Source organism: Meles meles, chromosome 15 (assembly GCF_922984935.1).
Source record: "Meles meles chromosome 15, mMelMel3.1 paternal haplotype, whole genome shotgun sequence".
Taxonomy (NCBI): Eukaryota; Metazoa; Chordata; class Mammalia; order Carnivora; family Mustelidae; genus Meles; species Meles meles.
Genome location: NC_060080.1, coordinates 11,402,452 through 11,415,657, shown reverse-complemented (window position 1 = coordinate 11,415,657; position 13,206 = coordinate 11,402,452). Strand labels below are relative to the sequence as shown.

The window sequence follows — 13,206 nt, the reverse complement described above, 5'->3', positions numbered from 1 at the left end:
AGATAGCTATTTGGAGTAAAAAACAAATCTACATATCTAGTCACAAGAGTGGTTACATAAACCATGAAGTATCCATATAACAGACCACTAGACAGCCTTTAAAAACTGTTTAAAAATAAGGACATGAAATACTTATGTGACTTTATTAAGAAAAAAAAAAGTTTTCCTAGATTCACATAACTTGATTTACCATGTAAAATAGTATTTATATAAATACAAAGAGTGAATGAAAATATACCAAAGTACTAGTAATGATTATTTCTAGGTATTGGAAGCATGACTGAATAGTTGTTTTTTTCCATCATTTTATGTATTTTTATCTCCCGAAACACAAGCAAAAAGTTTTCCTCAAAGTACGACTATATGTCAACATACAGCTTCATCCAGGACCAGGAATCTAACTTGGGATAAGTTCAGCTTTCCAGTTGACACCAAATCATCTAGTCTTCCTGGAGTGCCAACGACTATATCTACCTGAAAAACATCAAAAGCACCTAATGAAAACCACACCATTACTCTGATCACTGTAAAACAGCATCGAGCACTGGTTTACTTATGGTGAAAACATGCACACTGAAGCAGCCATCATCAGCTCGAAATTCTCAGAACAGAAACTGTAGATAATGCCCTATTACCAAACCTGTATTTGGTTTGGAATTAATGTGAAGATTCTGATAACCAATTTTGACATCCTTAACTGTTACGTACAGTCTAATACATAAAATTTGCATTATGTGAGTGACTGATTTATGGGAACTCTGAAATCCAACCCGGATTCAAGTGCCAGCTCCAGCACCCAGCTGTGTAACCTCATCTCTTCTGCTTTCAACTTTCTCTTTTTTTGAAAAACGGGCAACACCTTTGGCGATGCAAGACGGCTGTGACAACTGATGCAACACTGTGCTAATGTTTTAAAACTACTGTTATCATCTCATGACCACTAAAGGAAACACTACTATTATTATTCCCTTTTTTTCTTTTCTTTTTTTTTTTTAAGTAGGCTCCATGCCCAGTGGGAAGCCCAAAATGGGGCTTCAGCTCATGACCCTGAGTTCAACCCTGAGCTAAGGTCAAGAATCGGATGCTTCACTAAGCCATCCAGATGCCCTAAATATTCTATTTTTACATGAGGAAACTGAAGTTTAGAATACTAAAATCACAAGAACTTAAAGGATACAGCTTATAAGTATCCAAACTGGGATTTCAAACTTGGTACAAACATGAGAAAAGGTCTAACTCAGGAACAAGGTTTATTTTAACTTTTTATTATAAAAATTCTCAAACATACTCAAAGGGAAGAGAATAATGAACCCCCACACCAGTACAAACAATGAACAATATTTTACATTCACCCATGCATCTTTTATCAAGTTCAGTGATCAGGAACATGGGTTTTAAAGTAGGCTCTATCTAGGGACTGTAAGATGTTGGGCAAGTGACTTAATATTTAGTATAAGTCCTCTTCCTAATCTGTAAAATAGGGAGAGTACTATTTCATTTCTACTGGTAACTATAAGCAAGTCTCAGTTCAATGTAGAGAATATTGCCTGAAAATATGAAGATAAGGCCTATTTAGCGTATTAAGAACCAGCTACGTGCCAAGCACGGTGACAGGTCCTATACGTAGCCATGAACAAAATATCCTTCTGGTTCATTACTCTTTACTGTAACATCTCTTTACCATAGGATTTCAACCCACACGTGAGTTTCCACTCTCCTCAATTTCAGCAGCTAAAGTCAGCATGCAAACTCATTTAGGTGAAATATGTATACCAGGTCTCTCAGGTTTAAAAAACGTAAGCTGGAAAAACCTGTATAATAGCACCAATTACTCCTCTGGGCCTCAACTGCACATGCTGCGTAACTGTGCAACTTTTTAAAATTGTAAAAATTACACAGTTCTACTCTCTCACTCCAAAGCTGACTTTAGCTCAGCACAAGACACAACACAGGACTATAGCTGAGCCAGAGGATGATGGGAGATCACAGGAGGACAGATTGATTACAGATGGAAAGAATGGAAAGAGAATGTATTAGATTCCCTAAGCAAAATGGACCTGAAGATGTCAAGAAGGCCACAGAATAAAACTACCATTGGATTTAGCCTGTACCAAATTTTAGATATGACTGACAGAAGCATACAGAATTCCCTAAAAGCTCCACAGCTGGAAAACAGGAGTTAAGAAACTTAATAACTTCTGAGGAAAACGGATTTGGGTTTGAGGAGCCAAGAATGGAAATGAACATTAAATCTCTTACAACCACTAAAAAATATAGTACAGCAAATAAGAACATATCAAAGCAATATTACTATCTTAAAATAGTATTAACAAGTACAGTAATAGGATTCCTTGCTTTTAATATGTCATACCAGGTCAATCTAAACCATACAGCATAAAATTTCACTTGACAGGGGCACCAATGGAACTGAAAGAAGTGGACATATTTCCTTGCCATGACTCAGTATCAGGTGGGTTAGATTAAATAATAAAATATTTAGGGAAGGAAATGGAAGAGAAATTTAAAAGGGACAAGTTACTTCATATCTACAAAATATTTTATGAAGTCCTATCTATATCTGGCTCCACAGGATTGATGAGCCCAGTTAAGAATATTACCTAATGGGGCGCCTGGGTGGCTCAGTGGGTTAAAGCCTCTGCCTTCGGCTCAGGTCATGATCCCAGGGTCCTGGGATCGAGCCCCGCATCGGGCTCTCTGCTCGGCGGGGAGCCTACTTCCTCCTCTCTCTCTCTGCCTGCCTCTCTGCCTACTTGTAATTTCTGTCTGTCAAATAAATAAATAAAATCTTTAAAAAAAAGAATATTACCTAATAATAAGGATCCCAGTCCTAGCTTTGTGTTTTGTAACTGCATGCCTACGCACCCTTTGTAGACTCCCCTGACCCATACCTGAACTCATCTCTCTCCTCCTGAAGCCAGTTTATCACTTTTCATCCTTCCCTTGGGTCACTGCCAAAATGTCCACATTCTCTGCAATCCACTTGATCTCCATTTCTATTCTTAACTACAGTTTCTTTTCCCATTATCTCCAAAAGAAAGGATTCTTAATTCATGAGAAAGCAAGAAGAAAATCCTCAAGTGCTCAAAAGGTAAACCAAAAAAAAAAAGTGTGCTGAATTTTGCATGAAGGGTTTGGAAGAAACTACCGTGCTGTATACTCTTGGGAAAAGAAAGACAGACTTGCAACATGTTTTTGAACAAATTTTGTTTTGATCTTGTTCTAATTTCAGACTCACTTGATTCTTCTTGAAACATAACAGAACTACAACTGTCAAAATGACAGCTCATAATGTAACCTCTTAAAAATGAAAAGTACAACTTACCCCATTATCCAAAACAGAGAGCTGATCCCGTGCCGCAACACCTCCAATTATGAGAAGCTCCCTGAAATAAATACCATAATGATAACATAGAAAACCATTCAAGCTGGCTGTATTGTCTGACTTGTATCCATTTCTTTTCAGTGGAAATTGGGTGAGTTAAGTAACTGAGAAAGAATCTACAACCAGAGGCTGGAGAAGGGTGGAGTTTAAGCGCTTCACTTGCAGCAGCCGCATAAATGCTAGAACGGGCCGTGCAGACGAGCACGTGAACACTCGAGACCCAGAAGACACCAGTTCTCATTCGTTTCCGTGTCCTCCTGTACCAGGCTATTTCCCAGGGCTCCAAAATCCACTTCCAATCTACCTTCTTGAACACTTGTGGTTGTATGTGTATAAATAATATCTCTGAAATATATAAGTATCAATTGTTAAAAGTTGCCTCCAGATGGGATAACTAAAAACGGGGGGACTAGGTGAAATCCTTATTTTTCACAGGATATTCTTTCGCATTGTGTGAATTTTTCTCATTCCAAATTTTTTTTTAATGCTTAGGTTAAAAAAGATCACGTTATGCTAAGGCAATTCTATGTGAGGGAAAGAACAGCCTTTTCAACAAATGGTGCTGGGACAAATGGATATGCACACGCGAAAGAATGAGGTTAAACCTCTTCTTTATACTATACACAAAAATTAATTCAAAATAAATTACAGGTACAATTACAAGACACAGAACTGTAAAACTCTTAGACGAAAACATGGGGGTAAATTTTCATGACTTCGGGCTAGGCAAAGTCTCATCATAAACAACACCAAAAACAAAAGCAACAAATGAAAAAAAGAAATTGGACCTCAACAATATTAAAAACCTTTGTACTTTGGGGCACCTGGGTGGCTCAGTGGGTTAAAGCTTCTCTGCCTTTGACTCAGGTCATGATCCCAGGGTCCTGGGATCGAGCCCCGCGTCGGGCTCTCTGCTCAGCAGGGAGCCTGCTTCCCTTCCTTTCTCTCTAGCTGCCTCTCTGCCTACCTGTGATCTCTGTCTGTCAAATAAATAAATCAAATCTTTAAAAAAAAAAAAAATTTGTAATTCAAAGACACTATCAAGAGAGTGAAAATATCCACAAATCCTATTAATAAATAATATCACATGGGTATCAGAATATATAAAGAACTCTGATAACTCAACAAAACAACAACCCAAATGAAAAATGGGCAAAAAAACTGGACATTACAAGTGACCAATAAGCGTAAGAAACATCATTAGCTACTAGGGAAATACAAATCAAAACCATAATAAGATAAGATTTCACACCCATTAGGATGGCTACAATCAAATGAGAGGTAAGTGTTGAGAATTTGGAGAAACTGGAACCTTCACACATTACTAGTAGGAATGTAATACAGTGTTGTCACTTTAGAACAGAGCTGGGTGGTTCCTGAAAACACTGAACATGAAGCTACTATATGATCCAGCAATTCCACTCCTAGGTATACAGCCAGAAGAGATGAAAATGCTGTCCACACACAAACTTGCACACTAATAATGTTCCTAACACAGTAGCCAAAAAGTGGCAACAGCCCAAACACCCTCAATTAATGGACGCATAAGCAAACACACGGTATGTGCATATAAATGGGATGCTTTTTGGCATCCCAACAAAAAAGAAATAAGCACTGATCCACAGTGTCATGAATGAACCCTGACATCATACTCAGTGCAAGTGCCCAGTCACAAAAGGACACGTATCACACAATCCCATTTATGTAAAACGTCCAAAACAGGCAAATCTACAGACAGAAAATAAATCAGTGGCTGCCTCGGCATGGTGAGGTCAGGAGGAAACCGAATGGCTGTTATCGGGTACAGTGTTTCCTTTGAGAGGGAGGAGAAAGTCTAAAAACGGTTTTGGTGACAGCTGTACAACTCTGTGAATACAACAGAAAAACTAAAAGCAACTGGAACACTTTAAAGAGTGGGTTGTAAGGTATGTGAATTAGATGCCACTAAAGCTATTCACAAAAAGATTGTCTCCTCCTTATAAAGCAAGCAAAATTACCTCCTGATACAGCCAGTAACTTCCAATCAGAAATATCTACCATGTATCTTCCTTTATTAATTTTATTCTTAATGACCACAGTCTTTTAAAAAATCCTGGAACATACTAAGAAAGTAGATGACCTTAACACTGAGTCTTGTAACACTACAACTGATTTAAAAGTTGGCTTTATGGCTTCCTATCCTCATCTTAAACAATTTAGAAAGAAGAAATACAAAATACAAGTGCTTTCTCACCTATGAACGTCTATTACCTTGGCATATTCCCTAACCACGTACCATTCTAGAGCTATTACATTTCCTAAATATGGTAATATTAGATGCCAGTTATCTGTGTAGGAATCCCTGGAAGAGCTGCCATTCTTCCTAAAGAAAACAAAAAAATTCTAATCCCTATTCCCTGGAAATTCTGATTCAAAATATCTAAGAGAAGAATATCTAATATTAAATATCTAAGAGAAGAATAAATAATTTGTATCTTTAAATAAAGTCCCTAAGTTCCCAGGTTTGGAAACTCTGATCCTTCAATCTATCATTTCTTCTGCTATAATATTCTTTCCCACTTTCCTTATCAGTTATATCTATCCCTATAAATTTAGAAGATACTCACACAGCCCAATCTATCCTTGTGTACAAAGCACTGTAGGCTTGAGGAATATAAAAGAACAGCCCTTGACTTAAGGATTATAAAGCTAAGTTGGGATGAGCAACGCTATGCATATTTAAAACAAGAACACTAACATGCGACAGTGTATAAGGATTAAGGTGAAGCACACACAGTCAGTGGTATCCAAGGAGGGAGAAAGGACTGGGCTGGTATAGCCAGGCTAGCCTTGCAGACTAGGACTTGAGCTGGGTTTTCAAGGAAGGCTCATTTATACAGAACACCAAAATAAGTAAAACATAATTTTACCTTTTTTTTTTAAGATTTTACTTATTTGACAGAGAGAGAAATCACAAGTAGGCAGAGGGCAGGCAGAGAGAGAGAGGGAAGCAGGCTCCCTGCTGAGCAGAGAGCCCGATGCAGAACTCGATCCAAGGACCCTGAGATCATGACCTGAGCCGAAGGCAGAGGCTTTAACCCACTGAGCCACCCAGGCACCCCTACAATTTTACCTTCTTTTTTTTTTTTAATTTTTTTTTAAGATTTTATTTATTTATTTGACAGACAGAGATCACAAGTAGGCAGAGAGGCAGGCAGAGAGAGGAAGGGAAGCAGGCTCCCTACTGAGCAGAGAGCCCGATGCGGGGCTCGATCCCAGGACTCTGGGATCATGACCTGAGTCGAAGGCAGAGGCCTTAACCCACTGAGCCACCCAGGCGCCCCATCCTTCTTAATAAATAGATTATTCATCTTCCCTTCAAGTCCCTATCTATAGGTATGTTAACCTTTACAGATAATTACAGCACAAAAATCCATTCATATTAGCATTTTACATTCTTTCAAAACACACTCTCTTATGAAGAATTCCAAGTCCCTGACATGAAGCAGATTCCCTGGTTGTGTTTTCCTACAGTGACTTTCCCTATCATATCTCCAAGGCATTTTACCCCATTTATTCCATTGTTTCTCTCCCTTTCACACAATCCCCACACTCCCACACTTAATCCTGTGAAAGCAAAGACTGTCTCACTGTTATGCCCCTGATCCTGAGCCTAAGACTCCACACATAGTAGGATATTCAAGTAATTCCCCAATGAGTGACATATGCACCAATCCTCAAAACAAAACTAAGAATTATTTTACCTAAAAAACTGTATCAAGTATAATTTATCCCTGAGTAAGTTTAACTTTTAAGAGAGATCAGTATTAAAAAGATGGTCCTGGGGCGCCTGTGTGGCTCAGTCATTTAGCATCTGCCTTCAGCTCAGGTCATGATCCCAGGGTCCTGGGATCTAGTCCCGCATCTGGCTCCTTGCCAGGCAGGGAGCCTGCTTCTCCTTCTGCCTGCTGCTTGCTCTCTCTCATGCTCTCTCCCTTTATCTGACAGACAAATAAATAAAATCTTTAAAAAAAAAATGCCAATAATTCCAAATTTCTGAAAGCAGACAATGGTGATGCTGGCACAACTTGACTGTGCCAAAAACCACTGAATTGTACACTTTAAAATGGTGGATTTTATGGTGTGAGAATTATGTCTCAATAAAAAAGGTAATTAACAAAAATCAAGTAACCAATCAACTCACACAGTAGTTTATAAGGCATGGCCTTCCTCAAAACAAAAGGGATTGCTACTGAGCAAGGAGCTCCACAAGATCACTTCACTTATGGTCTCCCTCCAGGGGTACCAGGAACCCTCCGACTAGGCAGTGACCAGGGAAAGCCTGAATGGAAAGTTCTCATTCCTGTGAGACAGGCTAGACTCAGCTTCCCCAAACTGTTTACCAACATGTGGGAAACAGTGATATTTTCTACACAGATGAAGTGATGGATCTAACACTGAATGAAATGTTCTCTTGAAAAAATTAATTTCTGGGGGCGCCTGGGTGGCTCAGTGAGTTAAGCCTCTGCCTTCGGCTCAGGTCATGATCTCAGGGTCCTGGGATCGAGTCCCACATCGGGCTCTCTGCTCAGCAGGAAGCCTCCTTCCCCTACCCCCCTCTGTGTGCTGCTCTGCCTACTTGTGATCTCTGTCAAATAAATAAAATTTAAAAAAAAATACAAAATTAAAAATTACAATTACTGATACTGTTTTGCAAACCATGACATTTCATGTAAGAGAAAAATCTCAATTTACTTATCTTTGAAGAAACTTATCAAACAAGAGTTTTAGGGGTACCCGGAAGGCATCTGACTCAGCTAAGGTCATGATCTCAGGGCTGTGATATCCAGCCTCCTGTCAGGCTCTGGGCTGGGAGGAGAGCCCAAGAGTCTCTCTGCCCTTCCCCCACCCCACCTCCCCCGCTACCCCCGACCCCAGTGCGAGAGCACACAAGCTCTCTCTCTCTCCTTCAAAACAAAACTAAAACAAAAATTAAAAAAAACAAAAACTTAACAGTTTTTATAAAAACTACTTGCTACTACATATCAGAGTTAAAGTTACACACTCACACCTGTGCATATGTACCGCATACTGAATTTCTACCTCATTTTTTTTTCTTACTCTTCTTCCAAAACACCTCAAACCTAAAAACAATAAGGCATTTGAGCACTAAAGGAAGCTTACCTTAATTTAGGATTATCGATATATTTCTTAAACTGCTTGACGTTGTTCAAAGTTTGCTCAGCTAACTCCCGGGAGGGCTCGACAATGAGCGCTTTTGGAGCGTTGGGGAGAAACTTCGTTTGTGCCACCTGCGCACTACCTGAAGAAAATGAAAACGATGGGAACATGTTCAAATCACATCTCAATACCTTTACTCGTGAAGGATGAGCACAAATATTCCAGTATCAAAAATTTCAGTAACTGTCAAAAAACTATAGGACATGGTCATAAAACAAAATAAAGCTAAGATTCCTAAAATCAACTACAGCTTTTTAAAATTTACTTGCAGTGACTGCAACTGATCATATGTGATAAAGTAAACAAGCTATGAAATGTATTTACTTTAAGTAACTGAAATAGATTAGCCAACACAATGGTAAGAGTATGAGCTTTCAAGTCCAACTGCTTGGGTGTAAATTCAGTTCTACCACTTACTTGCTGTGTGACCTTGGGCAAGTTACGTCAAGTCCCTATTCCTCGAGGTCTTTGTCTGTAAAATGGGAAGAGTACTACCTTATAGGGTTGTGAAGGTTAAATAATCTACGTAAAGAACTTAACACAGTGCCGTGGCACTTAGTAAGCACAATTTTATAAATACTAGATATCATCACCATGATCAGGCTCCCCAAAATGCCTAAACAAAACCAAATACTTAAGAGTTTATGAATCAGGTTTTAAAACTGAATTTTACTGACGTGTTAAGTAAAGATGTGTGACTAAACCAGCACAGGGAGCATGTCTAACTCACTCACTAGGAGAAGCCTCCTTACCGGAGTGTTTGCCAGTACCCCATTCTTGCAATTCTTACCCACTCAGAAGCAATACCTGTGTGCTGTGATTTGACAACACAACTATCCGACGCCTTGGAAAGAGCAACGAAACCATCTTTTGGTGGAAACTTAAATTCTTCTTCACCGAAGTTAAACTTTAGTTCAGCATTCTACCATGGAAGAAAGGGAGAAAACGAAAATTCTTAACCTAACAGCAAATGAACCAGTACAAAATAAAGCAGATCAAAGTAGCTTATAATCATAGCAACATTTTTCTGATTACCTTCAAAACACAAGCAGGAAAGAGGGCTTGGTTCTTCATATGTGGTGGTATTTCAAAGGCCAGACCAAGGTCTTTTCCTTAAAAAAAAAAAGAGAGGGAGAGAAAGAGACTGAGGAAAACAAAATGATCAGAAAAAAACATCCATATGCTCACATCATCAAATCTACGAACCTGCGCACATTCATGCGTTCCCATCCTGCTCCCATGGCTAAACTGGGCTGCCTAATGTCAAACTCTTCACTTTTTACTTTACTCCTACAAGTGCCCCTTCTCCCACTCTACATTTTCCCCTTCATAATGGATCACTTCCATTAGACACTTCGATGAGACAGCCCATGGCACACAACCATACTGTAACATTAAAATACAGACAACCTCCTTGAATCCACATCTTCCTCTATCTTCTATTTTCTTCTCCCATGTATAGTGAAACTCCCTGATTTCCATTGTCACTGCGTCATTTCATTTCATCCCATTCTCATCACTGAAGTGACTCCCAGTCACACTCCCCCAACTCACCCATCAAGCTCACCAAAACAGAGATCATGAGTGACGTGCACTTGCCAAACCCAGTGGTTAATCTTCATCCTCCTTTCTAGGCCATCAGAAGCACTGGATACAATATGATTCTTCCCTCCTTCAAATACTTTCTTTACGTGGACTACAGGACTTCAATCTCTCGATTCTCCTCCTCCTTCACCTCTGCCAAGATTCTCCTCACTTTGCTGACTTCTAACCAAAAGAACCCCAGGACTCAGATCGTTCCTATTCTTTATCTACTCTCATTCCCTAGGTATGGAATCCAGCCTTCTAGCTTTAAGTATCATCTATAAGCCACTGTCTCCCAAAGCTGTACCACCAACCCTGACCTCCTGCCTTACACATCTGACCACTTAACTTGACTTCACCACTTAGATGTGTAGTAAATATCTCAAATTTAATATGCCCCAAATACAATTCCCAGCATCCCACTGGCCCCCATCTACCGCTACCACACATGCCACTCTGTTTTTAACACAGAAGCCATGAAACAGTGGAAGTGAAGAGAGAGGATATCAATTCTCTCCACTCAAAACCCTGATGGCTTCCAATCTCACTCAGAAAGTTTGTACCATGACCTAAGGAGGCCCTATATGGCCTGGCCTCACTGCCTCAACTGACCTAACATTCCACCACCCTGCTCCATGCTCAGTGTGTTCCAGACCCACTGGCCTCCTCAATGTCACTCAGACACCTCAAGCACACTTTTATCTCAAGGCCCTTGCATTTACTGTTCCCGCTGCTTGAAATACTCTTTGAAGATTTTTGTACAGCCCACCACCCAACTCATTCAGATTGCTACTCAAATGGCACCTTATCAGAGAAGGCTTCTCTGACCACCCAGTATGAAGTAGCATACCCCTAGACTGTTAGCACCCTCCATCCCCTTACCCTGATTACACTCCTTATATTCCTTGTTGCAACCTACCATACCTTGCATCTCTCTTTCCCCACCAGTAGGTAAGTCATGAGATGAAATGTTTGTCTACTCCATCCTCTGTTCTAGACAGAGCACCTCCTGGTGTGCCTGGCATTGAGTAAATGCTCAACACATACTGGTTCAAAAGGAAGGGCAGGAGGGAGGGAGGACTGAAGAAGAGGGTAAGAGAATTATAAATCACAAATATTGGGTACCTTACCTTCCCTAACAAGACAACCCATTGAAAGCTTACCATTTTTAGAGAATTTGACATGCCCCTTATCTATATCGAGGTAACATCCAATGGTATCATGCATAGTGAATTCCTAGAAAAGCAGAAAGTGCAGTGCTATTAATAGAAAGAAAAATCGTAAAATAAAGGTAAAAGTTCAGGGGCACTCGGGTGGCTCAGTGGGTCAAGCCTCTGCCTTCAGCTCAGGTCATGATCTCAGGATCCTGGGATGGAGCCCTGCATCGGGTTCTTTGCTAGCAGGGAGCCTGCCTCTCTGCCTACTTGTGATCTCTGTCTGTCAAATAAATAAATGAAATCTTAAAAAAAAAAAAAAAAAAAAGCTAAAAGTTCAGTACAGCTACATCAAAAGTAGTCAGTGCTTCAAAACAGTTCCTTGAAGCCCTAATGGAGGTGCTAAAAAGAGCCTATTGGGGAACCTGGCTGACTCAGTTGGTGCAGCACTTAACTCTTGATCTCAGGGTTCTGAGTTCAAGCCCCACACTGGGTGCAGAGATTATTTAAAATAAAGTCTATAAAAACGAAACAAATTGTCTATTACAGCATATCACAGCAGAGGCATCTTGACAGGCGTTTTAGAATCCACATATTCAGGCTCATCCTCCTTACTTCAGATTAAGACTTAACAAAAAACAGTATTTAGATTCACCACGATTAAAAATAAGAAAAGAGAAGAACATATGCATTCAAGTCAAAGCCAAAATCAAAATGGGTGAAAACAGAGACAAAGTAATATATTTTGGAGAGACTAATAAATGGCATAAGAAAAAAACATGCAGCTCATTTTGTAACATTTCTTCACTGAAATCCAAATCTGAACTTTCTGTGGAAAATATTCAGAAAATCCACCTGAATTTCAGAGTCCCTTTTATACTCCTAGACACGTCACAGTGATCAAATAAGTACACAAGAAAACTTACTAATGCTACAATTAGATCGATAATACAACTTACCTCTCCATAATTATCAAACTGTTTATTATGGGATTTCTTTCCTGTTCCACCAAAGCCAAATCCAAACTTGTCGGTACCTAGATTTTAAAATGTATTTTATTTATGTGGTTAAGAGTAAAGATAAAACTTAAAGCTCCGTACAAATCTAAAAATCTACAAAAACTCGAAGCATCTATGCAGTTTTGTGTGGTACATATTGTTGCATACTAACTGTACTCTGACTTCCCTTATATTTTTAACCTTCTTCCTCCTGTTTTACACTGTAATAGTATGTATTTTTTAGTACTTCAAATCTTTTTGGAACACAGTGAGGTATACAAAGATTTATTATTTCCAAGTCTTGAAAATAGAAACTTGTGTGGTTAAGATTATTTTGCTCCCCACTATCATAAAATGTCAACAATCCACAAATATAAACCAGGAAATTCAGTTTATTTTAGAAATGCTCACCTAGGTCTAAGGAAGCCTGCATGGAGGACCACCCAACTCTGCATAATCCTTGGTCATGACAGGACACTTCATAGTAGTGCTTCCCTAGAAGGGCAAAATACTGTGAGATTTATACACACCTATGAATCACTTACCATTAAGCCCCTTCCCCACTGTTTGAATTACAATTTGTTATGTTCCAAATGAAGAACTATAGATCTTTCTGTAACATTAGAAATCTTTTCAGATCCTTGATTTAAAGCTACTTGGAGAAGTTCATGTATTAATACATTACTTCACAAGTCGATACAAGTGCAAATGCTATTTAAAATACCTTTCGTCAACCCCTTAGTCGCTCTGCATCCATGCCACTCCTTCACTTCTCTGCTCTGACAACAAAGACCATCGGACCCAATTGCTGGATTTGCGAAAAACACAAAAACCATGTCAGCACAGA

General features: G+C 39.3%; 1 protein-coding gene across 1 annotated transcript in view; it reads right to left on the bottom strand.

Annotated features, from left to right (window-relative positions):
- The window catches only part of DDX1 (DEAD-box helicase 1), a 40,586-nt gene that overhangs the window by 18,819 nt on the left and 8,561 nt on the right, over nucleotides 1-13,206 (bottom strand). The window contains exons 7-15 of the mRNA XM_045979342.1: nucleotides 13,084-13,167; nucleotides 12,771-12,854; nucleotides 12,321-12,397; nucleotides 11,371-11,443; nucleotides 9,659-9,735; nucleotides 9,431-9,545; nucleotides 8,567-8,705; nucleotides 3,344-3,404; nucleotides 376-474 (exon numbers count right to left, since the gene is read on the bottom strand). Coding sequence (XP_045835298.1) covers nucleotides 376-474; nucleotides 3,344-3,404; nucleotides 8,567-8,705; nucleotides 9,431-9,545; nucleotides 9,659-9,735; nucleotides 11,371-11,443; nucleotides 12,321-12,397; nucleotides 12,771-12,854; nucleotides 13,084-13,167 — 809 coding nt within the window. The remainder of the gene's footprint in view (nucleotides 1-375; nucleotides 475-3,343; nucleotides 3,405-8,566; nucleotides 8,706-9,430; nucleotides 9,546-9,658; nucleotides 9,736-11,370; nucleotides 11,444-12,320; nucleotides 12,398-12,770; nucleotides 12,855-13,083; nucleotides 13,168-13,206) is intronic.